General features: G+C 41.5%; 4 protein-coding genes and 1 long non-coding RNA gene across 5 annotated transcripts; 3 read left to right on the top strand and 2 right to left on the bottom strand.

Moving 5' to 3' along the window:
• The first annotated feature begins 491 nt into the window (after positions 1–491).
• Positions 492–2450, top strand: LOC140037398 (uncharacterized). The gene is made up of 3 exons (XM_072081533.1): positions 492–935; positions 1107–1499; positions 1614–2450. The coding sequence occupies exons 1-3, from the start codon at positions 492–494 to the stop codon at positions 2448–2450; spliced, it is 1674 nt and encodes a 557-aa protein (XP_071937634.1).
• Positions 2451–4400: 1950 nt separating this feature from the next.
• LOC140037397 (uncharacterized) lies at positions 4401–6581 on the top strand. The gene is made up of 4 exons (XM_072081532.1): positions 4401–4556; positions 4656–5054; positions 5103–6035; positions 6141–6581. Exons 1-4 carry the CDS (start codon positions 4401–4403, stop codon positions 6579–6581), a joined length of 1929 nt encoding a protein of 642 aa, XP_071937633.1.
• Positions 6582–10821: 4240 nt separating this feature from the next.
• LOC140036551 (uncharacterized) lies at positions 10822–12014 on the bottom strand. Its single transcript, XR_011840117.1, has 2 exons — positions 11730–12014; positions 10822–11601 (listed from the first exon to the last, which is right to left on the bottom strand). It is a non-coding gene; the product is annotated as an uncharacterized lncRNA (long non-coding RNA).
• Positions 12015–14162: 2148 nt separating this feature from the next.
• LOC140036550 (large ribosomal subunit protein eL33w-like) lies at positions 14163–16434 on the bottom strand. The gene is made up of 4 exons (XM_072078392.1): positions 16288–16434; positions 15937–16201; positions 15797–15839; positions 14163–14414 (listed from the first exon to the last, which is right to left on the bottom strand). Exons 1-3 carry the CDS (start codon positions 16317–16319, stop codon positions 15798–15800), a joined length of 339 nt encoding a protein of 112 aa, XP_071934493.1. The 5' UTR covers positions 16320–16434; the 3' UTR covers positions 14163–14414; position 15797.
• A 6549-nt stretch (positions 16435–22983) lies between these two features.
• Positions 22984–26076, top strand: LOC140036549 (gibberellin 2-beta-dioxygenase 1-like). The gene is made up of 2 exons (XM_072078389.1): positions 22984–23935; positions 25408–26076. Exons 1-2 carry the CDS (start codon positions 23117–23119, stop codon positions 25756–25758), a joined length of 1170 nt encoding a protein of 389 aa, XP_071934490.1. The 5' UTR covers positions 22984–23116; the 3' UTR covers positions 25759–26076.
• The last annotated feature ends 468 nt before the right edge of the window (positions 26077–26544 follow it).

Genomic DNA, 26544 nt, shown 5'->3' with positions numbered 1-26544 from the left:
CTACATGGAAACTACTACTTGATCAAGCCTATAAATACGTCACTACTCGACAATTCAAGATATGCCATTCACAGTACCCTCTACTGTTGTCTTACCCGTAAGCCCTACTGACTTGACCGTCGGAGTTATTCCGGGGACTTGAGTCCCGCCGGTATTCTCTCTTCATAGGAAAGCCCGTGCAGCTCTTTCCTCTTGTCGTAGCCAGGCCCCTCCAGCTCGGATCGCAGCAGCTCGGCTCGGACCGCGTTCTTGGCGATCGCATCAATTGGCGCCGTCTGTGGGAAACACGTATAACTCTTCTTTCGCGAATCATGCCAAGGACTAGGTCTCAGAGGAACGCTGACGGATCAAAAGGGACCGCACGAAGTGGCCGCCCCCAAAACCCCCCTCGAGGTCCAACACCTAGAGAAAGAGGGACGGGGCCCTCACGAATCCCGCCTGAACAGCTGGTTCAGACGGTGGCGGAAAACCTGCCCACTTTCGAGGCAATCATGAACTACCTCAAAGGGCAGTCGGGAGGTCATCAGGACAAGGAACCTAAGATCCAGGGAGTAGAGCTGTCAGAGTCCCGAACAGGGAGTCCCAAGCCCGGGGCCAAGCGGGCGCACCGGGAACTCACGCGTGAGCAGGTCGAGGTCGTAGAACCCTCTCACAAGAACTCCCGAACTGAACACCCGGAGCCCGTCCGGAGATTCTCAAGGGGAGAGCTCTCTCCCCTGGAAGAGCGACAACAGGTACAGGATGAGTTGGACCTACTGTTGGATCCTGAGGCTGACAGGTACATTGCTTCCCCCTTTGTGCTCGATATTAAGGACTACCCGCTGCCCGCGAAGTTCAAAATTCCACACATGAAATCCTACGATGCAACCATGGATCCGGAGGACCACCTGTTCGCGTTCATGACCCAGATGCGCATGCAAACGGCCGCGGATGCGGTCAGATGCAAGACCTTCCCAATGTTCCTGGAGGGAAAAGTCCGGCAGTGGTTCCAGGGACTTCCCCCCAGGTCGATCCGGTCTTTTACCCAACTCGCACGACTGTTCTCAGCACAGTTCGTTTCTTCGCGAGCCTTCTCTAAAAGCACTGCTCACCTCATGACTATCCAGCAAAGGCCCGAGGAGTCACTATGCGAATACATGGTACGATTCAATAACGAATCCCTCCAGGTCCGCGACCGAGACGACAAGGTGGTCATGGCCGCCTTCATCAACGGGCTGCGAAAGCAGAAGTTATACACTGAGCTCGTAGAGAGACCTCCCAAGTCAGTTCGGGAGATGCTGGACCGAGCTCACGAGAAGGCCAACGCTGAGGAAGCCAATCGCTTGAAGAGCGCGCAGGAAAGGCAGAGGGACGACAAACGCAGGAGGAATGCCGACCAGGGGGACGTGCCGTGTGACCAAGGACGGAAAAATACCTATGACCGCCTGCCTAGGAGTCGGAGCCTGGGGGGAGATAAGCCTTGGACCTCCCTCACAGCGCCCCGAGCTCGCGTCCTCACGGTGATGGAGCAAGAAGGGCTCTCCTGGCCTCCCCGACCTTTGGCCGGGGACAAAAGCAGACGGGACCAGAGCTTATACTGTACATAACACTTAGATGTGGGACACGATACGGAGGATTGTCGTCACCTCAAGAAGGACATTGAGAAGTTGATCAAGCGAGGCCACCTCGGGCAGTTCATACGTGACGAACGAGTTGACCAGCGACGGGCAAGACCCAAATCAGATCATCTGAGCTACCCCCATGACCGACCTCAAGGGCCTCGTGGCCGAACTCCCGAGCAGGAAGTTCAGAATCTGGCTGGGGTGATCAATACTATTGCAGGAGGACCGGTTGGAGGGGATAGTCATACAGCTCGGTGGCATAACCGCCCCCCTCCCAGTGGAGAAAGCTCGAGCAAACGGCTGAAAATGTACGAGGAGATTGTCTACGGACCAGAAGATGCAGTGCCTTTGGCCTCCAACAACCACGAAACTATCGTAATAGAGGTCATCACTTGCAATTACAAGATAAAGAAGGTATACATCGACAATGGCAGTGCCATCGATGTGCTGTACTACAAGACCTTTAAAGAGTTGCAGCTCGAGGACAGACAGTTCGTCCCTGTTCGGAGTCCATTGATCGGCTTTGCTAACCCTCCGGTAAGACCAGAGAGAATGATAACTCTCATGGTCACAGTGGGGGTGTCGCCAAAGTGCCGAACGGTGCCAGTAAATTTCGCGGTGGTGAAAGAGCCCTCATCGTACAATATGATTCTGGGACGGTCCGCTCTGAACGCCCTCCGGACTGTCTGTTCCACCTTGCATCTCAGCATGAAATTTTCTACTCCAACTGGGGTAGCTGAGGTGCTCGAAGATCCGGAGGTGGTTAGGACCTGTTACATTGCAACTCTCAAGGACAATGAGAAATTGGTAGCCCAAACTGCTTGCTTAGAGTCCTGGGAGCCCAAGTAGAAAAGAGAGAGACTAGAGACGGATGAAGGGCTGATTGAGCAGCCCGTCCGGCCTGACCGACCTGAGCGCACGGTCAAGGTCGGCACCTGCCTCAATGAACGGGCCCGAAACTCTCTGGAATCCCTTTTAGAGGAATACGCGGAGATCTTTGCTTGGAGCGCAGATGACATGCCAGGAATCCCCACCGAGCTAGCAGTTCACAAGCTACACGTAGACCCTAACGCCCGACCTGTGAAACAGAAGAAAAGGAGCTTCGCACCCGAACGAAATGAGGTCGTTAGGAGTGAGGTCAGCAAGCTGTTGGAAGTCAAGATCGTGAAGGAGGTCTACTACCCGACCTAGCTAGCTAATCCCGTGCTGGTCAAGAAGGAAGAAAGAGTTTGGAGGATGTGCATGGATTTCACTGACTTAAATAAAGCATGCCCAAAGGACTGCTACCCTCTCCCACGAATTGATCAGCTCGTGGACTCAATCTCGGGATACGAGATTTTCTGTTTTCTGGACGCATTCAAGGGGTATCATCAAATAGCCCTGGATGAGGAGAATCAAGAGAAGACCTCGTTCATCACTGAAAACGGCACGTATTGTTATGTCACCATGCCGTTTGGACTAAAGAATGCAGATTCGACCTACCAAAGGTTGGTTAATAAACTGTTCAAAGACCAGATCGGCCGAAACATGGAGCTTTACGTGGATGACATGTTGGTGAAAAGTTGGACTCATGAGCAGTTCATCGCAGATCTTAGGGAAATTTCGATGTCTTTCGAAGCTCACGGATGCGACTAAACCCCAAGAAATGCACCTTCGGGGTCAGGTCGAGAAAATTCCTGGGCTACATGATTTTCAAGGAAGGGGTGAGAGCCAATCCGGACAAAATCAAGTAGGGGTGTACGCGAGCCAAGCTACTCGCGAGTAGCTTGGTCAACGACTTGGCTCGAGTTTCGAGTAGCTCGCATGAAAATCGAGTCGAGTTTCGAGTCAAAAATCCCCGACTCGAGACTCGTCGAGCCGGGGTTATTAAATAATATATTCATAATTTAAATAATATATATGTATTATAATTATAAAATGACCATTATAGGTATAAGTTATATGGAATTTATAAAATATCCTTCGTTATCGAGCCTTATCGAGTCGAGTTTCGAACTTAAAGCGAGTACATCGAGTCGAGTTTCGAGTATCAATTTTTTTGACTCGATCGAGCTCGAGCCGAAGTCGAGCCTAGGGATATATAAGTCGAGTCGAGCTCGAGTATAGCACTACTCGAGCTCGACTCGGCTCGATTACATCTCTAAAATCAAGGCCATCATGGACATGGCTCCTCCCCGAAACATCAAGGAGGTTCAGCGCCTGACGGGAAGGATGGCGGCTCTGAACAGGTTCTTATCTGAATCGGCAGTTCGGGGCTCCCCTTTCTTCAAGACCTTGCGAAGAGCCCCGCAATTTGAATGGAGTCCCGAGTGTCAGAGAGTGTTCGATGAACTAAAAGCCCACCTGGCTCGGTTGCCAGCTCTAACTTCTTCCGAGTAGGGTGAGACCTTGTTCATCTACCTAGCTGTGGGGGAAGAGGCCGTTAGCGCCGTGCTGGTACGAGAAGAAGACAAGGTCCAGAAACCTGTATATTATGTTAGCCGAGCATTGCAGGGGGCTGAGGCCAGGTATTCGATGGTGGAACGGTATGTTTTGACATTAGTCCATGCAACTCGAAAGCTCAGGTCGTACTTTCAATCTCACCCCATAGTGGTAGTGACGGACCAGCCCCTGAAGCAGATCCTCTCTAAGCCCGACGTTTCGGGACGAATGGTGAAGTGGACTGTAGAACTGTCAGAGTACGATCTCGGATACTAGCCGAGGACGGCCATTAAAGCACAAGCTTTGGCGGACTTCATAGCAGAAGACGTCTCCCTTGCGTCACGCGAAACTGAGGTCGATCAAACCAGGGAAGCAGAAATGGCCGTGAAGGCCAAAGGCTCCGCCGACGACACACACACCAGACAAGCAGCCGAAGCCTTACAGGCCAAAAAAATTACCAAGGCCGCACAAACCCAAGAGGTAGACGAGCCCTTGCCGGCTGAAGACGTTGCCGAGGTTATCCAGGCCAACAAGGTAGCGGAGATCTGACAGACCGGAGACGCAGCTGAGGCCGAGCAGGCCAGAGAGGCTGCCGAGATCAAAGGGACCGGAGACACAGCTGAGGCCAAGTAGGCCAGAAGGGCTGCCGAGGTCAAAGGGGCCGGAGAAGCAGCTGAGACCGAGCAGACCGGAGAAGCTGTCGAGGCCGGACAGGCCAGAGAAACGGCTGAGGTCGGACAGGTCGGAGATGCTGCCGAGGTCACACCGTCTGGAGGAGAAGTTAAGGCTGAAACAGCCAGGTGGGCTACCCAGACCAGAGGAGCTACAGAGGCTGTAGGACGACCCGATCCGGTATGGACACTATACGTAGATGGTGCATCAAGCAGGGAAGGATGTGGAGCAGGTCTCCTCCTGGTCAGCCCCATGGGGGAGGAACTGGCCTACGCCCTAAGGTTCGATTTTAGAGCCTCCAATAATGAATCCGAGTATGAAGCACTGATTGCGGGGATGGAGATAGCACGGAAATTAGGGGTTGAATTAATAAAAATTTACAGCGATTCGCAGCTGATAGTGAACTAGGTATGTGGAAGCTATGAGGTCAAAGAAGGGCCTTTGAGGAAGTATGTCACCAAGGCACGCGAGCTGAGGGATCAGTTCAAGCAGGTCGTCCAGGAGCAGATCCCACGAAGCCAAAACAAGAGAGCTGATGCCCTGTCTAAACTAGCCTCTACCTCCTTTAACACCTTAAATCGAGAAATATTGGTGGAGGTCATTAAGGAACGTGCCTATGAGAGGTTGGACACCACTGTCATTCAGGTGGTAAACTCTTGGATGGACCCCATTGTCCAATACCTAACTCATGGAGAGCTCCCCCCGAACAGGACAGAGGCCCGTAAAGTCCTTCTCAAATCACAAAAATACGTGCTCACGGAGGGAGTGCTCTATAGGAAGTCCTACTTGCAGCCATGGCTTAAGTGCGTAACGCCAGAAGAGGGAAGTTACATCTTGCGCGAGCTGCATGAGAGCATCTGTGGCAATCACGTCGGGCCCAGGGTGCTGGCCAAGAAGGGAATGTTAGCTGGATACTATTGGCCCACCATCTTCCGGGATTCGGCCGAGCTGGTGACGAGATGTAAGCCGTGCCAGTTGCACGCCTCAATTCACCACGCCCCAACTCAGGAGATGATTCCTCTCTATAGCCCGTGGCCATTCTTCCAATCAGGAATAGATCTGTTAGCTCCATTCTCCCGAACTCCAGGAGGTCATGAGCATCTGGTAGTCGCTATTGACTACTTCACTAAATGGGTAGAGGCCGAACCACTCGTGACGATCAACAGCAGGTCGATCCAAAAGTTTCTTTGGAAGAGCATAGTTCACCGATTTGGCATACCACAAGTCCTGGTCTCGGATAACGGCCGGCAGTTCGAGGATAGCTCCCTCCAGGATTGGTGCTCCGAGTTCGGTATACGGCAGCACTTCACCTCCGTGGGGCATCCACAAGCCAATGGACAGGTCGAGAACGTTAATAGAACCATCTTGCACGACTTGAAGACATGAATAGAGTCTGCCCGAACGGGTTGGCTTGATGAGTTGCCCACCATTCTATGGGCCTACCAGACTACACCCCGGACGGCCACTCAGGAAACCCCGTTTGCCCTGGCATGCGGGGCCGATGCGGTAATCCCGGCGGAGATCGGAGTGCCCTCGAGCAGGGTGCAGCATTTTGTGGCCCAGAATAACGAGGAGGAGATGCGGCTTAACCTAGATTTGCTCGAGCACCGTAGGGAAGAAGCATGCATAAGAATGGCTAAGTACAAGGGTCAGGTCGCACGATACTACAACGCTAGGGTCAGGCACTTCTCCTTCAAACCAGGGGACATGGTGCTGCTAAGGAATTTTGTGAGCCGAGCTGCGGGCACGGGCAAACTAGACCCCAACTGGGAAGGCCCCTACGTGGTAAGGGAAGCTGATCGAGTGGGGTACTGCAGATTAGCTCATCTCAATGGGGATGAAGTTTCGCGCACCTGGCACAATTTGAATTTAAGACTCTTTCGTTAGAGTTCGGAGGTAAGCCGGAAGGCTTTTAGGTAATAGCTGAAGAGGTCAGCTCGGCAAATTGTTAGCCCAGCACTTGGCCTCATGAGAATGTATTTGAGAGAAAAAATAAAGAATTTTTACTAAGTGTTGGACAAAAAGACCATCTATTCCCTTTTCGAAAAAACGAGCTGGCCAACTCGGTTCCAACCTAGGCCTAATTCCTATCTACGCCTATGTTATGCACCACCTAGTTCTCCCCTTGTTGTTCTTGCTCGGGCTCGGGGAAAGCTGTAGGCAGGGTAGGGTCGGCAACCAGCGCGGCCAGGTCGCGTCCCCGCGTGTATCCTTCCACGAGCCTGTCAATCTGGTGGACTGCCTGGGGGTTGTAGTCAGGCCATCTGCCCAGGTCGAACCCAAGCAAGTTCAGAGACTGCACATCGTGCATAGCCTGGGCATAACCGACCTGCAAAACTGGCCCATTGAGAATGGCCAAATCCTTCAGGAAATCTTCAGACTTCTTGAAGTCCCTGACCCCCAGCAATCGACCTTCCTCGCGGGCTGTTTCAATTTCGCCGGGCAGCTCGGCGGATTTCTTCTGCTCGACCTCCAGTTGCGCCGTCAGCTCAGCGATTTTCTTCCTCTCCAGCTCGCAGGCGGCCTGAGATTCGGCGACCAGCTTCTTCGTGGCCTCCAGCTCCGCCTCGGTTGCCTCGAGCTGACTGGCCAGCTTGTTCTTGGTAGCATCAGCCTGGGAGAGATTTTCCCCCATATTCTCATACCGCTGGGCTAGCTCGACACCTGCAACGTTGAGCTGCAGGTCCAACACAGTGAGAAAACTACAAGCTAAAGAAACTTTACTAAAATATCGAATAGTTGAGAAGCTACCTGAGCTGCACTCAGGTAGTAGTGCTCTAACAGCTCGGAGTTGGATGCGAGTTGGATGAAGTGATGATCGCGAAGGAGCACCGAGCCCTTGATGAGTTCCCGAGTAGCTTCTGGGAACTGAGCTCGATCATTCATTGATAACCCCCACTTCGGGCAAAAATGCGGGAGATGCGGGTGCGTGCTCAGCTCAGTGGGAGGGTTCAGGGGAATCACGTTCCTCATGCGCCACATGATTGGCGGCGACTCCGACGAGGCTTGCTGCTCGGCTGAGTTTACCCCTTAGTGTTCCAGGGAGGCGTCTAGGGGAATTGGTTGCGGCGTCTGGGCAGCGGATGAAGTCTCCTCGGTCCGAGCTTTCTTGGCCACGATCTTCTTTCTTTTCTTTTTGGGCTCCTCCCCAGGAGGTGGCTGAGCTGCGGCTTGAGGAGTAGGCACTGGTGGAGGAAGGGGAGCAGTGCCGTCAGGAGCAGTAGAAGGCTCCTGAGCCGAGGTGCTCGAGCCTCCAGTTCCTCCGATGCTCCGCAGTTGGGAAAATCTTTTCAATACAAGATAGGAAAAAGAGTTAGCTCGCGTAACGTAGTAGAACTCGTAAAAAAAAAAAGAGAAGATCAAGGATTTACAAGCTGTCAGCTCCTCGGGGGTAAGGGGTCGGAGGTCGGGTGCAGGGTCGCTCACTTCTGCTCGAATCAGCCCCGCCAACCGGAGTTGGGCATTACTAAATTTCTTCACTGACAGTCGAGCACCCGAGCTGACCAGGCGATCTAGCTCGGCCGCTGGAAGAGGTGAGGGAATGGGGTCGGATACCTGGGTCTCCTCCCTCCAGGTCAGGGGAGGAAAACCCGTGTTCTTCACATAGAAAAACTGAGTCTTCCAGCCCTTAATGGAGGACGGGGCTTGCGTGAACAGCTCGCGGGTTGGGAGCTCTCCCCCGCTCCTGCGAGCAAAGTAAAACCAGCCATGAACTGGTCCGCTCACTTTCATTTGAAAAAATGACCTAAACATGTCCAAAGAATAAGGTATTTCAAGGACACAGCACATAATGAAGAAGCCAAGAATCGACCTAATGGCGTTGGGAACGAGCTGGGTTATCCGAATTCCTCAGAAGGTCAGAATTTGGTAAAGGAACTGAGGGATGGGAAGACGGAGACCAGCCACGAGCTGATCTCTGTATATGGCCACAAACTCAGGAGGAGGTCGGCAAGCGTACTCCCCTGGTTGAGCAGCCCTAGCCTCGAATTGAGGGGGATGTCATACCTCCCCACCAGTTCGTCAACATTCCCCTGGTCCAGGAGAGAAGGGATAATCTCGACTTCCCCAAAGTCAATATCTGGCCCCTTAGAGGGTCCTACCCTGGCACGACCTGGAGCCACCTCCAGGGGGATCCCTGGGACAGCAGCCCCAGCATCAGGCTGAGCAGGTTGACCGGGCTGGTTCATGTCTAAGGCTGGAGAGTGTACGGGGGAAGGAAGGTACTCAGATCCAGACGAACTGGAAGAAGAAAAGCTAGGGGAAGAAGAAATTATCTCTATAGGAGTAGGTCGGGCTACTCTACGCATAGGTGTCGAGCTAGTGATGTCTGAGTGTGTGGACGAGGAAGACATAAAAGGGAAAAGAAAACTTACTAGCGGACAAGGAGGAGGAGCTGATGGGTGCTTAGAAGGAGGCGCTACTCTCCGATGAACTCACTAAGCGTGGAGCGAGTTGATGAAACTTTCGAAGGAGAGGAAATGAGGAAAGAAGTGTGAAAATGACATTTGGTGGGGCCTATTTATAGGCCATCAGGGCGGGAAGACGAAGAGTCCCGAATTGAAATTTTAAATTTATTGCTGAGAGACTGTCACCTTGGAGACAGTTGAGCTGACAACCGCTATTTTTGGAAGACGTGACCCATGAAGCGACAGTTACAACAAAAGACGTGGCAGTTACTGGAATGGGGGGGTGTAATCATGGGATCGTGGGTCCCACGTCCAGCCGACCTGACGCTTCGTAATTTGGTCCAGACCCATGTGACTCCATAGTGGCTCTAGACTCAAAGGGGGGCTAGTGTAGTGGGGCAAATCCACGCGTGACACGTGTCAGCTCGGCCAACGGCACGCGCCAGGTCGGTAATAGAGATCCCGCAGCCCCGGCGTATCAGCTCGGATTAAGGGAAGAGCAGCTCGGACATGGCCGCCTCCTCTCCGTATGATGGGCCTGGTGGGCCGCCGCCTCCGAATCTTCAGGGGTTATCGTATGAAACCTTAAGAGGACTCCGAACCCTAAGGGGACTCCTATTTCTACATGGAAACTACTACTTGATCAAGCCTATAAATACGTCACTACTCGACAATTCAAGGTATGCCATTCACAGTACCCTCTACTGTTGTCTTACCCGTAAGCCCTACTGACTTGACCGTCGGAGTTATTCCGGGGACTTGAGTCCCGCCGGTATTCTCTCTTCACAGGAAAACCCGTGCAGCTCTTTCCTCTCGTCGTAGCCAGGCCCCTCCAGCTCGGCTCGGACCGCGTTCTTGGCGGTCGCATCCAATTGGTCAGTTTACCAAACTCTACAAGTTAGAGCATCCCCGTAAATGACCCAAATTATTAAATTAATCAAAAAACTAATCAGTTAAAACTTAAAATAAAAAATACGTCACTCAATCAAATAAATGGGGATGGTTATGATAGAAAATCACTATCAAATCACCTTTTTTTCCTTTTTCATTTTTTGGTTTTGGTATTTGATGATGTGTGTAAATAACAGCAACCGGCTCAAATAGTAAAATGTGTCGTGCCTGCTTGATTCTTTGTGAACCAATTTTCATTTTACTCCAACAAACATCAGAGCGCGACGGGATAAACAGAGTAACACATAAAGGGCTCATACTGGTATTAAAATCTGGCCCGAAACAAATTGGTAATGCTTCCTCTTTCATAATGTCACTTTTAACCGCTTCCTTTCCTCACTTTTCTCTTCAAATCATTTGTTGCTCTTTTCTTTCCCTTTTTTTTTGTGTGCTGGGGATGACGGGGCCTTCATCCATTAAAGGCCTACCATTCCGCACGTCCCATCGGGATTTTGCCGTTCCAAGTTCTCGAGGTGCTGGACTTTTTCTAAGGGACGGCCAATGCTCCGTAAGTAAAACGATTCAAGGATAAATAGACAACTTAAGCACAATAAAAAAGTCGAAAATGCAAAATTTGACGATTATCCAAAGGGTTAAATGCAGAAAACACCCATGAACTTTCATGGAAGTTGCACGAAACACCCCGAAATATGTTTATAGGCATTTTGCACCCTGAGAAAATGACCGTTCACACATTTCACGGTTAAATAAAACGCGTGGAAGCCACTTTCTATCCGTTGAATTTGCTGACAGAATTGCCCTCCTTCCAGTGAATATAAATGAGAACCACCTACCATCACTTCTCATTTTCCCCCCTTGTATTTCCTCTTCTTCACAGATGCACAATTCTTCTTCTACTCACATGGAACACAGTCCACATAGTTGTAGCTCAAGTGATCTAATCCTTCAATATGGCTTATCTTTATCTCAAAAAATATTTCATCCAACCGTAGAACAATGATTTGACCATGGTGAAAATAATTGACTCAAAATACTTTACATAAAAGCAAAAACTTCTAAATTAGCACAAGCAATACAAATGGTCTCTCAAGCCTCAACCAAGGGAAGTGCAGTCAGATAAAAGCTGTGTTCCAACAGTGAACAAAAAGAAAAAAAAAGTGAAAAGAAGATGCGCAAGAGCAAAGCCACAAATTAAAAAACCAAAGCCAACCCAATAAATTAGCTAACAACCAAATGAAAGACTAAAAAAAAAATATTACAGAGAAAAATGAACAAATTTCTGAGCTACTTGAAATACCAAAAAAATAAAAGCCTGAAACAATAAAGGAAAAAGCATAGCAAAACTCAACAGTCAAAATCTCACATTCAGAAAGCAACAATGAAGAAAAAAAATGTAAAAATAAAAACTCACCCATGAATGCTAGATGTCGGAACAAACCCAGTGGCAATCGTTAAACAACACAACTTGAACTCTACTACTGATTGAAAGCAGCGGCGAACAAAAGGGAAAAAGTTGCAAGCTTCACGGTTTACCGCCGACCACTGCTCTCGATCATTAATTTATCATGGCGAGGAGAACATAAAACCAACTAGTAAAAAACAACAATGAACTACCAATACAACGAGGGCATAAAACTATAAGTTTGGACATCCAGATCCACACAAAAAGGGTAAAAAGTCGATTAAATAAAGAAAAAATTAGGGCTTTGCATATTACTTGATTTGCTGAGATACTCTAAATATTCCATTTGTTTTAAATTCTTCGAACCGTCTTTTGCCCACTTCTAGTTACCCTCTGCAGTCATTCGGCTTTGGTTCTTCCTCGATCACAAGTAAAAGGCAAAAGATTTTGGCAAACTCAAGATTCAGCTTTACCTTGTACTTTCCGCCCGACATAATCGGTTTGGAGGAGAAGAAGGGTGCTTTTGTCTGTTCAGTTATTATCTGAGGATAAAGTTGTCATTTGGGTCATAAAACAAACGGTGTATAAATATCCGTTACTTTTCAGTGGAGCTTGGGTGCAAAGTGCCTATAAACATATTTAGGGGTGTATTGTGCAACTCATATGAGAGTTCAGGGGGTTTTCTGCATTTAACCCTTATCCAAAAGTAGAAAAAATAAAGAACCAAGATACCCCTGCAGGTCGTTCCACAAGAAGAAGATTGATCCACGTTAAAATGACTTACACTTGGGTAGATCCAATTTTAAAAAATTTAATGATCCAAATTATGTTAAATCACTTGCAATTTTCAAAAATTCAATAATCTAGATTGTGTCATCTCGCTTACCAAGTAATATGACACAATCTCGATCGTTGAATCTTTGAAAACCAAATTCATCCCAACTTTTACCCATCAAAATAACCCCATATTCTCATATTCTTTTATGCAAATGCAAATAATTTGAAAAGTGACGCATTCTGAATCATTGAATTTTTGAAAACGAAATTTACTCGAATTTTTACCCATCAAAATAACCCCATATTCTCACATTCTTGGATGCCAATGCAAACAGTTTGATTTTTAACATCATTTTTAAGGAAACGAAATAGTAACTAGAAAAGATTAAGGTTAAGGAAGGGTTAATTACATACAACTCCTCGGAGGTTCAGCCAAACTACAAAATAAACCTTGAGTTTTAATCAAATAACGATCACCCCATACAAATGACACTGTTTAAACCCAATTAACGGATGTTACAAAGGTATAACAATACCGTCATCTAAAACATGCCAAAAATGAAATTGGTAAATGAGCTACCAGAAACCAAAAACAGAGAATTTTGCTTCAAAGAAACAAGCAGGGGCTAGAAGAAAAAATCAATGAGGAAGAAAGAACAAAGAAAGAGGAAAGAATTCTTCCATCCCTACAATTCTTGATGCATTGTCCAAGCTCTCAAGATCCTACCTTCATGCCCCTCGATCTTAGCCCTTGTAGCCTGGGATGCTGCAAAATCTGATTGCAAAGTATGCTTCACCAATCACCAAGACACCCGCTAACCTTCTGCCCTCCCGTGTCTTTCTAGCCTCCATTGAAATACACAAGACCCAAAAAAGCATACAATATTGAGAAATCATACCACGATAAACTAAATTTTGGATAAATTTGAAAGCCTGTTAGAATTTATTTTTAATTCACCCTAAATGTTCTGAAGATTTTATGGTGTTTGAGATGGATATGATGAAGATTATAGTAGATCGGCAATTTGAGTGCTTGGGTATGCATATTTCGGTGAAATTGCAAAAATCATCTATTAAACCTCATTCCTCTTTTCCTTTTTTTCCCTTGAGATTATCCTTATTCCCTAGTTTGCATGTACCGTTTAAGACTTGCTCTAAAGAACTAATAGCTTATTGTCCTTTATTTTGTAAATCATTTATTTTTTTCCCCTTTCTATTTTCATAAATTTTTGGAACAAATTCTTTGGGCTTCTCAAATTTTGATAAACTTAATTTTTCTTTATTTCCTAGAAGCATTGTGATCTATTTTAGTGAGATTTCTTTGAAATTTTGTTGTATTATTGCCAAATCGAAGCATTTGGCTTGGCGGCGCTTCCATAATTTTTATCTCCAAGGCCCACCTAATTGCGCATGAAAACACAGGAAAAGAAGAACTTCGGGTTTACATGGCCATTTTAGGACTTTCACGATAAATCTTTGCTCATTTATTGGAAACATGATTATGTGGTCAACGTTATAGAACAAATGGTAAGGGTGTGATACTTTTGAAATTTTGATCTTGGGGGATGAATTTGTAATTTGATCACACCTAAGGGGCTGATTGAAATACAGAAAAAAATTGAGGGAGGTGAAGGTAATTAACCTGTTAAGAAATTGTCAAAAGAAAGAGGTAAAAGAGTTCGAAAGCGGGCCAACCAAAAAAAAAAAAACCTCCTACCGACGCAGACATACCTTCCAGTATAAGAATTAAGAAGCCGCACATATTATTCACTATAGAGTACATATTATAGCCGCACATATCTTGGGAAAAAGTCGAGGAAGAAGAGCTATCGTTAACAGATTCGCGTACCAGATGTAAACAAGAACCGGGTAGGAACGTCCCCAACTGATTTGATCGACAGCAAATTACCGAGACAATCAAAAGGAAGCTAACCTCAAACAATACTCCCAGTCACATCATGAAGAGACGAATCAACAATAATTCTGGTTGACTAACGATCAAAAACACCCAAGTGAAAAAGGATAAATCCAAACAATCAAAATTTGTCTCATCAGATTGCATGTTCAATTCATAGTATTAAACAAACATGATAAATTCAGAGACCAGGGTAAGTCCACAAAAAAAGGGGTATATTTTGACTCTAAATACCGTCCTTCAATCACCAATGACCTTCTAAAGCCACCAATGACCTCAAGCAGTCTGCTCCTACTTTTGCTGGAACACTGCAACAACATAAGAAAACTGTAAATGTCCAAACAAATGACTAGTAGCCAAGCAAATAGTCAAAAACGACTCAATACCAATTTAACAAAACCTAATTCAAGGCAACACTAAGAATGGAAACAGTAGAAACCGATAATGATCACAAAAATCAGGAGTAGCTTCTGAATGTCTAGTGTACCACTCCACAGCATGGACGCAGTTATCAAACTTCAGGAGCTCCAACAAATTGCACAAATCTAGTCATAGCCAGATGGAACAGGTCAAACATGGAAAATGTAGCATACATGCATATGAGAAACCCTCCGCAAGCTAAACATTACACATCAGTGCCCCAGCAGCAGAACATCAAACTGTGTCCAAAAAGAAGTCAACTTAAAGCTATTGAATGCTAATCTAACTCATTATATTAAATTAGGATAAATCTGCGCCGATCAACAAAATTGCTTTCAACTGTGTCTGCAGTAACTTTGGATAACTTACACTGGGGAAGTTTCAAAATACTTGGAAACTAGCCACAGTGCCGTCTTTTCTAACATGCTTCCTGAAATGTGGAGGGGATATTACTTAACAAATCAAAGTCCCCTCATGAAAATTAACAAAATCTGTCCCTTTCACCCCCCACATGTTGTGCACACAAATCTCCATCAATTCTGCATATCTAACAGCCATATTTTGGATGAATTGTGTAACACAAACAATTTTAAGCATGATTGACATCCTCCGTATAGTCTTAAGATCCGCATCTTGCTCGCTCTCCCTCCACCCACATTTTTTGGTCATGTTCACCAGTAACCACACAAACTGTTCTCATGAAAAACTTCTCCATATTACCTCATCATTCAGTAAAATGATGCATGTCTGAAAATTTAAGGCATAACTATAAATCTGGTAAAACTCAACTCCAACACAAGAAATCTGGTAAAACCATCCGCTACTCAAGCTGAGCTCTATGAGCCTACAAATTTTAGTATTGCATAAAGACGGATGTGTAAAACTTCAAGCAAATTCTTCACAAAGACCAGCTCCTCCTTACAACCATTCTAACAAAGAAAGCTTCAAAAAATAGTACAAGCACACATCATTGTGAAAGGGAAACCACTTATAAAAGCAATATGAGGAACAAAAATTAATTGCGACCACATATCTATATATACAGAATCCAACCCAAACAATCAACCCCAAAAAACGACCAACCTTGAAGTTACTCATAATACCAAACTCTACAAGTTAGAGCATCCCGTAAACGACCCAAATTATTAAACTCTAATTCAGATATCGCAAAAGAAACATCTCACTGAAAAGTATAGGTAACAAAATTTTCACCAAAAAGCAACCATAAACATAACCTTGGAAAATTTTCAAAAAAGCGGATAAAGAATACCTTAAATATTGCTTGGGTACATGAAGACCCGAACCCTTGATCCCTGAAATATCAAAATACAGAAACATTCATTTAAGAAAAACAAATAGCAAACCAAATAGGAAAAATAAATAAAGGAACATCAGTACAGTTAGTATTACCATTGACTTGGGGGGCAGGTTGGACTTCATCTTAGCACGTACCACACCGCTGTTACCGTGAGGCCGGCAAACCTTTCCCCAAATGCAGCGGTAATGAGATCCATTCTTCTTAACCTTAGCCTTGTAGATGTACGCCATCTTCTTGCCGAGGTACCAAGCCACCTCCTCCTTTGTGTTCACTCCTTCGATCTGAATCAACGAAGTGTTCGGGTACTGGTTGGACTTCGACCTCTTGTATCCCAGAATTGTTCCTCTAACGTAAAGCCTGCAGGGTTAAACCCAAAAAATCGGGACAAAAATCAACTTAATGAATAAGGGGAAAATGGAGATGGAGTCGGAAAATTAGATGACCTGACGCGCTCTCCTTGGCGTCCCTTAACCATTTTCTGATGGGTGATGAGGGGCGGCGGGGAATGGGTGATGGGGCTGCTTGTAGCTAGCGATGGAGGAGTCCCAGAACAGTTGCGTTAAAACCCTAGGTGAGTCAATGATGGTTATATGTGTTGGTGATAGGTATAATTTCAGAAACCCCCCTTTAGATTTCTATCAATTTCGCTACCCTCCCCGGAATATTTGAAAATTGCACTTATTTTCCCTGTAAGTCATTTGGGTCCAATACTTGTCTCATGAATGATCAAATAACTTTACTATGCTTGTAACTTAAGAAGTACTACGTATTTACATGGAGAGAAACAATTTAGTCATTTGTACTGAATTAACCATGATTTTGAACATGAAAAATTTGAAAATCTTGAATACTATATTTCGTAACGATGATTGTTAACATTTTAAAATTTTTTAATATTTTAATACTTCTTGTAATTTCTTTCTCTTAAAAAAAAAGATTAAAATTTTCATTTAAATATTATTATTTCATAAATTTATTATAGCAATAACAAGATGAATGTGAAAATACATAAAAATAAATAAAGTATTAAAGTATGTTTACAATTAGATTTTATTCATTTACATATAAAATGCAACTATACATAATCTATTCTTTCCTTTCTTTTTCAGAATATTCGGTGTTTCTTTTTCTTTTTTTTTTTTGTATAAGTAACGCAAACAAAATGGTTAGAAAAAAATTTTTCTACTTTGATTTATTTGCTTTTCCTTTAAAATTGCACCCTTTTATTAATCCAAACGTTGCTTGAGATTTGAATTTTTTAATTACAAATGATGAAAATTTCTTGTAAAACATGTGAAATAATAGACCCGTAAATTACAGAAATAAATCAATAAAACATAGCATATTTTATATTTTTTTACAAAAAATCGTTCAAAACACCCCTTATATTTTGCAAAATGAATTTTTTGTTTCTCACTTTTAAAAGTGTATTTTTAAGTGCCTTACAAATTCATATTTGTCAAATTTCATCTCTACCTAAATTTGCGTCTAGTTTTTTATTGGAATCCACCACGTGCTTTGCACATAATCATTTTTAAAGACAAAATTAGCAAATCAAAATTTACATAATCTGATTGATAATATCTCACATTTCACAAAATGAATTGTTTCGACCCTCATATTTTATAAATTAAATTTTTTTATCCATCATTGATCATATATGCAAATAACTTTAAAAAGTAACTCATGTATATATGTCTATTTAATTTCACATGAACAATATAAATAGCATATAATATATCTTTATTTGATTTCGTCTGAATGTAATATTCAAGTGAAATTAAATAGATATATAAAGGAGTTTAAAAAAATGTTAATTTTCTACTCATGTTCATTTTACTTTTATTCAAAAATTGAAAACAAAGAAAACATTTAATTCTCAATATTATCAAGTGTTTATATTGAATTAAATTTGAACAGAAAAAAGAAACGAAGGAAAAGTATGACAAAAGAAGTAAGTGATTGACACTTTCAAATTTTAAAACAATCACAAACCAATTAATTCAATTGTTGATCTTAAAAGTGGCGAGCCAAAATTTCATATTTAAAATACAATTTGTTAGCATGACTATAGAATTCGATTTAGGACCGATTAATTAGATGACCTTATTATATAACTCAATAAATGAATTAGTAACAAAAGAGAAAAAGCCATAAATATTGAATAGATTCATATGGTGAAATCAAATAAAAATATATATTGATTTAAAATAAAATTATTATTTTTAAACCAATGTATATATCTATTGAATAGCATATGTATAACTACAATTAGTCTACTTAGATGAAAGCAAATAAAAATACGTAACAGGTCAAACACGTAAAATGTAGCATACATGCATATGAGAAACCCTCTGCGAGTCTAAACATTACACATCAGTGCCCCAACAGCAGAACATCACTTGAGCAGACAGGCTACCAGACAATTCAATCCAAAAAGGTATCAGCTTAAAGCCATTGAATCCTTCAAAATTGATCACGCATAAAATACACACGGTGGATTTCGATAAAAAAAACTAGTCAAAAATTTAAGTAGGGACCAAATTTGATCAATATCAATTTGTAAGAAACGTAAAAATACACTTTTTTAATTGAGGGAAAAAATTTATTTTATAAAATATGAGGTACGTTTTTGAACAATTTTTCCTATTTTTTATCATTAGCCATCTATTGTGAATTTTTTCTTTACAAAATCATACTTTGTATTGTTCAATTCTTTTCAAAATCTTTCAAATTCTAATATTTATAGTTAGTTTGGATGTTTAGATTAGAAAACAAATGATAGAAAATGCTAAATTATGAAAGAAAAGAAAAGAAGAGAAAGGAAAAAAATGGGATTTTAATATTGTTTGTGAACTAAGGTAGGATAAGTGATGATTTTGGATATATATATATATATATATATATATATATGTGTGTTAATAAAAATTTATTCAGCACATATTTGAGAACAAAATTGGTATTTAGAAAAATTTTATTAGGCATTCTTAGTTTTTTTTTCGATGCTTTCCACTCACATTTGGGCGGAAAATTTTGGTAACCATAATAGTAGGAGTTCATTTATCCAAATCAAATGCTTGCCATCATTTTCTACCTCTCAAAAACTCCCAAATGCCAAAAAGAGTGTCTTTTTTGTCACTTTCTTTTATTTTCTTATCGAATTATAGCTCTCAAACTAGCTATAAGAGTTTAGGAATTTTTCACGTAAATCTTGATTCCAAATTAATAAGTTTTCTTCTCCAATACTTTGATTTTGCTATTTTATGTAGTATTATGAAAAATAGTCATTGTTACTAAATTCTATTACACTCATGTTGAGGATGGAAAAGAAATAAAGAGGCAAACTCGAACTCAAGCTTAAAAATTTTAAAAATAATTATTTTATTTTTTAAAATAAATAAAATAATAATTTATTTAATAAATAATAAAATATTATGAATACATATGTAATTTTACTATTAAAATGAAAAAAAATATAAATAGATATATATATATAATCGAGCTCGCGAGCCAACGAGTTTAATGTTTTCGAGGTCGAGTTCAACTTGACAAGATTGAGCTCGTATTTGAGCCGCTCATGAGCGGTTCGATTCGTGAACGGCCCTTGCCTCTATCCATATTCCCTTAATAACTTTATCTTGTAGACATCACTCCTCGAAAGTTTCTCGCTTATGGTGAAAAGCATTCATTGGCGACTGGAATCTTTGATAAACGTATTTGGTGAAAAAAAATTGAGATTGAGAAAAATCAAAAAGTTGATTGAAGACCGTATTTGAGAAGATATATTATAGATTGAGATTGACATTACATTTCCTATTTAATTTTTACGGAAAATGAAAAGAAAAAAGACTGAGTGTATTAGTATAACGAAATGGTACAAAGACACACATGCAAATGTAAGTCTGGCTAGTCATCAAGGAGGAAATTGCAAATACGCCTACCTAGAAGTGTAAGTAATGCATGAGCCAGAAAAAGAAATTTTTTTAATGCAATAAATGTTAGTTGGGATTAAGGGTGTCAATAGGTCGGATTTGGATCCGAACCCGACTCGGATCTGATTTTTTTTTTGGGGTATCGGTTGAGAAATAATTCCAATACTCGGATCCAAACCTACTCTAACAAAAACAGGTCAGATACGGAGATTCCATCATGTATTTGATCCGGATCAGAACAATATATTAATAATTATAAAATATAAATATTTTTAAATATATTTTGTTATCAAATTAACAATTTAGTATTGATTTTGTAGATTGATTTGTGGTTAGTTTTGGATTGACTATTACAAATTATTTGTGATTTAGTTTTTAATTTGATTTGTTTAAATCTGAAAGTTGGATTTGTGATTAGTTTTGAATTTAATTTTGAAAATATTCAAATTTGGGCCTTTTCTTTCTGGGTAGATCTGGATCCCGTTCCAAGACTCTAAGGTCAAGACCTGTCAAGTAATACAGGTCAGGTTCAAAGTCTACTACACAAAAATGGGTTTGAGTTCTAAGTTTTCAATTCCAACCAGTCGATGGGCCTAGTTGGGGCTGCACAGAGAAGATCAGAAGAAGAGTCTTAAAACTAAAAAGACAAAACCAAATTCGATATTGTACATGGATTCTGATCTGCAAACGATGCTCTACAAGAAGATTTAGAAGTCCAAGGGATGAGTAAGCAGGAAGCCCTAGACTCGGACAGTCTCAGACTATACAAAAGGCAAACACATGCATTGTACTAATAAGAATAAATACGTATTGTGACAAATGATCTAAAATCCTCACCTCTTGGCTCATGCATGAATGACCAGCTAAGTTCATGGAGTATTATTACTTTGAATATGCTACAAAATACTTACTCTACCATTAGTTTGCAAATCGTTTTCTCCAGAAATTTTTGTTGTCATTGTTTTCTTTGAGAGTTCATAGTGAATTATCTTCACGAATCAATTTTTAACGTATCTTAATTCTAACCTGTTGACATGATGGTAATTGCCTCACTTGTTAATGCATGACTTGAAAAGAATGTATAACAAGAGCATTTGGTCAAGTATGAGCTAAAAAAATAAAAAAATAAAAAAAATAATCTAAGAGACATAACGCCGAAATCCAAATCTGACCAACCAGCAAATCAACCGGAGTTGATACTTGCAATGCATTACAAAGTACTCCTTACATCTCACTTTGATAGTCATATTTTCCTTTTTCGTCTGTCTCAAATTGTAGTACACTTTTCAATGGAAGAATGTAGTTATCTTTTAATTTTTCTAAAATATTCTTATTTAGTGTACGTTGTTATTAGTATAAATTACCTTATTTAATATAGATTGTTAACCTATCCCATTTAATACATTTATATTTTCTAAAACATATTGATATATGAAAAGCCAGTTTTGTTATTCTTTCAAGCCAAAATATGAAATAATGTAAAATGAGGATTGATTCTTTATTGATCATCAATTCAAGTTCTCATAACCCATCAATTTAAGTTTCCATTGAATAATTAATATAAAGTTGTAGTCTATTTGATGTAAGGGTATTTTAGGAAAAAAGCATCCTAAATTTATTATTCCAATAAAATTAACTATTTTTTCTTAAACTGTATGAAAAAAGTAGGACTATCAAAATAGGACGGATGGAGTACAATTGAAGTGCTGTACTAATTGTAAAGTAGTAGCAAAATTTTTTGGTGTTACTTTTTTAGATTTTCATTTATATTCTTATCAAATATTTCTTAAAACAACTCCATCAAAGAATAACTTCTATCTTTTCTAACTTTCAATTAGCAACCCACTATTATATTGTGTTGTGACATTTTATCTATTTTTATTAAAATTTTAATTCGATATGAATTAGTTGTGTACTTAACTTTCACGTAACAACACATTGTGCGCGTAATTTGAACCCTAAAAGAACCAACTTGGTTGTGCATGCCTTAGCACAACATTCTAGATCTGCCAACCAAGTTGAATTTTTTTAAAAGTCTCATCCGGATTTTGTTAAGCAAATTGCATCTTAAAGGACCAACACAAATTCGGAAAACCAGGACAAAATTACTATCATTAGTGAACATCCTAGTCCCATCCCTTCTTGAGTATCAATAGGTGTAAACGCACAAAAAAAGGAAAAATTCTTTTCAAATGGGTGCATATGAATTTTTTAAGCAAATCTATATAACGCGACAATTAATTGAAGGAAAAATTTGAATCTTGACCTTCCATTCTACCAAGCATTAATGCTTTGCTATCAGTCATTGATGTCCATTATCGGGACCAATAGATACAATCGGAATAAAGGACAAAAAATGAGCCATTTTTCTTGACGTATAATCCTGATTAATTAACTTAATTACTGGAAAACTTCGTGGTACTTCTAGATTACTCGAAGACTACCCGAGCTTCAAATCTATATATTAGAAGTATCAAATACTTGTCCTTGTCCCTTCTTTTTAAACTTCGGAACAAATATAAACACATATGTCATGGAGTTATTTAATTAACACAAATTAAAGCCCAAAGTAGAAAATTTCTGCTGAAAGTTACCTTTCCTATTTTAGTTTTTCCATCTCGGGATAACTTTTCTTTTTTATTTCTTTCTTTTGATAAGAATAAAAGTTAACTTTTGAAAAAATTTATATTCAATTGGATGAAGGGAAATTTCATTGCACAAAAGTTGTTGCGATCCCACCCAATTTGCAGATGTTTTATAGAGTTATTTTAATTTATGTATGCAAGTAAGAGATGTTTTAATTTTAATTAATAAATGATAGGGTGGAACATATCTTTTTGTGTTTACTTAAGTTAAAAGTATGTTTAAATTTGACTTATTTATTTAATGAGTTAAACTTAAGGAAGTTTTTATAGAATTAAACTCAAGTTGTTTGAGTTTCTTATAAGTAAATTTCAATTTTGTGCTAATCAAATTAAATTCGAGTGGAATTTACAAATATAAAATGCTGCCCAATCTTAGTTTAAATAGTTAGCCAAGCAAGTGCGGAGTAGAGTTTGGTTGCTCTATCTGATTTGGTTAATTGAATAACCGTTCCATGATTGACAAAAAAAAAAAGAAAAAAGAAAAAAAGAATAACCGTTCCATGAGGCAAGTTGGAGCAGCGGGATTTGGGTCATGTCCTAATCTCAAAGTCCTCAACAAAGTTTAGAGCTACAAATGGAATACTACAGCAAAACACACGAAACAGCCATTTCTTGCGTCGCCTGACTTCTCTCGTGAGTTGCGACACACGCATTCTCTGAGAGTGAATACATCGACAGGCCACAGGCAGTACAGCATGGCATCCTCAGCTCACAAACACCATCACCACCTTCCTAACCCCTACGCCACCACCGCAGCTCCGCCGCCAACTCCTTCAACCCAACCCAATGAGGCAGCCGACGCCCTCTCATGTCTCCTTCACCGCCTCACGCCAAATCTTACCCTCTCCCTCCCCACTCGCCACTCATCCCCACCAGCTACCGCCGTTGTGACCACCCCTCCACTTATTTCTCTTTCCGACCCTGCTGAAACTCTCCGTTCCAACCTCCTCTCTGCCGGCTCCCAGTTCGGCTTCTTCCAACTCACTAACCACTCTATTCCCTCCCAACTCGCAGCCTCGGCCGAGTCCGACGCCCTCTCCTTGTTCAATCTCTCCCCCGACGAAAAGCAACTCCATTTCCCCAAAAACTGGCCACTGGGTTATGACGCTGGCGACGATGATGATGAAGAAAGCACGATTTCTGGTGAGTCATCCGTCTGCCTGGACTCGGCCTGTTCTTCCGAGTCAACCGAGTTAAACTTGACTTCTCTTCGTGAGTTCACGGCTGATATGGCTAAACTTGGACTACAGCTAACGGAAGAGCTGTCATGTGCATTCGGGTTTGACAACCCGGCCCGTCCGGACCCCAATAAGGTCTGCTCTTTGATGTGGATATCAGATTCAAGGGGGACTTCGAGCAATAAACCCGCTTTGTCGGGTCGGATCTACCCGTATGCTATCGGATTGCAGTACCAAATTAGATGCCAGAAGTACTCGATATTGACGGATTCGGGTTGGACCGTGGTCTCGCCCAATGTGGATACCATTTTAGTTACGCTTGGAGACATCGCTCAAGTAAGCTAATTACCGAGCCATAATTTTCAGTTTCCCAAAGTCATAGAAAATATCGATAATTTGTTTAATTTTTCTGGCCTGAATGCATAAATTTTTTTTTTTTTTTTAAAAAATGAGGTAAAACGCATTTTGGTTTCGTTTCAAAGAATGGTAGGATGAATATTGAATACTGGTTTAACATTTTTATTCTGCCTTTGCTAATTTGGTAGGGAACCGTATCTGTGTATGATTTTTTGTTAAGATTTTTTTTTTTTTTTTGGGTGTGTGATAATACGTCGAGATGGCCGTGATAGCCGCCAAAAGGACCCCACTGAACCTAATCTATCTGGGAAATTAATTGTGTTTAGATGTGTGTTGACATGAAACATGATGTGTGTTTAGATTTTAGTTTTTAAATTTCAGTTTTATTTATGCCACTAACTCAATACTTTTGTCAGAATAACAAAATAATTAAGATCTTCTACTGATTACCATAATTCCCCCCCCCCCCCCCCCCCGCGCGGGGGGTTGGGTTTCAAATGGATAAAGAGAAAGGAAAAGTTCTTATGAACGATTTGGCCTACGGCCTTACTTTTATTGGTTAAATCAAGTCTGTTTCCCACATTTTGAGCACATCACTGCTACTACAGGACTACTAACGTAGTAACTTATCTCAATTCCAAAAGGAAAGAAGATGATAAAAAAGAAAAAGTGACAAAAGAAAGACATTTTGTTTGGGGGGGGGCCACCAACTGAAACCACCATGTTGGCTGGGGACATGCGAGATATGAATTTGATGCGAATCTCCATAGTTTTCAGCAAGGGTACGAATCACGAGTCAAGTCCAGCTTTTTAAGTTATCGCAGGAGTACTTAATGCAATGTACATTCGGAATTCATATGGTAGTTTTTAAGTTACTGATTCTTGGAAGATTTTTTCTTTTTGTTTTTTAATGCGGAGTACATCCTATGTGGAAAAATAAAAAATGTTAGTACATTCTATGAGGAGAAAAGGACGAATTTTTACTGCATTGAGAGATTGAATCCTTGGAACCACTAAGCTGGCCATCAAAAAGGGGTTTAGTCCCTCTTTGGATCGTAGGTCGGGGAGTTCAAACCTTATTTGCAGTGAGAAAAAAAATCACAAAGAGATATTAGAGTGCTTTTTTGACTAGTCATGTTTTTATACCTACTAGTCTCTTATACACAGTTTCTTTAGACTCCTTTCTCTGTAGATGTTATTGTTGCAGTAAAAAAAAAAAAAAGGAGAGACTGAATCCTTGGACGCTTACTCGATTGCTATCAGTATACGCCATACCTAGATGAACGTTGTGTAGTTTCTTATCACGTGGAAATTTGACCAAAAAAAGGGGAAAAAATCTCATATTGTTAGCAGATGGTTTGAGCTCTGAAATTTACGATCAAACAGTTCTGCTGCGACATCATTTCATGTCGCAACTAGAGGAGTTGATCAATGTATAAACATATTGGCAGGTATGGAGCAATGGGAAGATAAAGAAATCACGAGGAAGAGCAGGACCCAATTTGTCTGGCGCCAATAACTCAGACTGCGTATCGATGACTTTGTTGATCACCCTGCCCGTTGACGCCACCATCTCTCCCCTGCTTCCCAAGCTGGACAGTGGCAACGGGGAAGAAAGTAACCCCGAAAACGACTGCAGCTCCAAATCCGCGAAAGAAGAGAGGATATTCAACTCCTTCTCATTTGAGGATTATGCGTGGAGAATCTATCACGAACGTCTTCATTCAAAGGACCCTCTTCTCAGATACCGAGCTCAGCTGCAACGGCCCCTGTTATTTCACACTTCTATTAATGATGCATAACGATCTCCGATCCACAACCCATTTATCTATCTATGGTCATTTGTGATGATCCGCAAGCTGCTGCAATCTGCATCTTCCTATGAGCTTGCAACTCTTTGGGTAATCCATTTATATAGCCTCCCAACAAATGTTTTACCTACATTCATGGAATTAAGAAGTTCATGGCTTTACTTCTTGTTGGATGTTGCTTATTTTTTTTTATAATTTTTTGTTTTAGGCATTTTGTATCTTGTTTGGTCATGTACTGAGACTTGGAGGAGAAATTCTTCTTGTTCTTTTGCTATGAAGTATTGATGGTATGGCCTGTTTGTCTTGACATTCGATCCGAGCATTTGTTGAATTTTATTTCCAAACTTAACACTAGTATCTTGGTAATGCTCCGGTGAATGCCTCGTCGTCCATAGACATGTCTTCATTTTCCAATTTTCGACTTGGAGTTTTGAAAAACGCGGTAACAATAAACTAGCTGCAAATATCTATTTTAGCTAAAGTTTTATCAGGCCGTTGGTTCAATGGAATTGGGCCTCAAACTTTGATGGAATTTGGACTTGCTTCGTGTCGTGTAAGAACTAACAATTGAGTGGTGATGATACTATCTTAACAAGCATTTCTATAAAAATTTGCTCTTTCTTCTAGTGGGCTAAGCGTAGCGAATTTGTGATGACAGCAGTCCAATGGCGTATAGGCCCTCGATAATTTTGGTACTCCCTTTTGTTTATTTTTCTTTATGAGAATATAATTTTTGTCTTTAGATATTGAAGGACGAAAGAGAGTTATACGAAAGAG

This window comes from Coffea arabica, chromosome 2e (assembly GCF_036785885.1).
Source record: "Coffea arabica cultivar ET-39 chromosome 2e, Coffea Arabica ET-39 HiFi, whole genome shotgun sequence".
In the NCBI taxonomy this organism is placed as follows: Eukaryota; Viridiplantae; Streptophyta; class Magnoliopsida; order Gentianales; family Rubiaceae; genus Coffea; species Coffea arabica.
This window is presented reverse-complemented; position numbering and strand designations above follow the sequence as displayed.

Excerpts from the sequence above, each read along its gene's own strand:
- LOC140037398 (XM_072081533.1), top strand. The coding sequence starts at position 492 with ATGAACTACCTCAAAGGGCAGTCGGGAGGTCATCAGGACAAGGAACCT. Across the intron at positions 936-1,106 it reads TGCAAACGGCCGCGGATGCG|CAAAGGCCCGAGGAGTCACT; the intron begins GTCAGATGCAAG and ends ATGACTATCCAG. Across the intron at positions 1,500-1,613 it reads CCCGAGCTCGCGTCCTCACG|GATTGTCGTCACCTCAAGAA; the intron begins GTGATGGAGCAA and ends CACGATACGGAG.
- LOC140037397 (XM_072081532.1), top strand. The coding sequence starts at position 4,401 with ATGGCCGTGAAGGCCAAAGGCTCCGCCGACGACACACACACCAGACAA. Across the intron at positions 4,557-4,655 it reads AGGTTATCCAGGCCAACAAG|GCCAGAAGGGCTGCCGAGGT; the intron begins GTAGCGGAGATC and ends GAGGCCAAGTAG. Across the intron at positions 6,036-6,140 it reads ATCCACAAGCCAATGGACAG|ACTACACCCCGGACGGCCAC; the intron begins GTCGAGAACGTT and ends TGGGCCTACCAG.
- LOC140036550 (XM_072078392.1), bottom strand. The coding sequence starts at position 16,319 with ATGGTTAAGGGACGCCAAGGAGAGCGCGTCAG. Across the intron at positions 16,202-16,287 it reads CGCCAAGGAGAGCGCGTCAG|GCTTTACGTTAGAGGAACAA; the intron begins GTCATCTAATTT and ends TTAACCCTGCAG. Across the intron at positions 15,840-15,936 it reads ACCTGCCCCCCAAGTCAATG|GGATCAAGGGTTCGGGTCTT; the intron begins GTAATACTAACT and ends TTGATATTTCAG.
- LOC140036549 (XM_072078389.1), top strand. The coding sequence starts at position 23,117 with ATGGCATCCTCAGCTCACAAACACCATCACCACCTTCCTAACCCCTAC. Across the intron at positions 23,936-25,407 it reads CGCTTGGAGACATCGCTCAA|GTATGGAGCAATGGGAAGAT; the intron begins GTAAGCTAATTA and ends ACATATTGGCAG.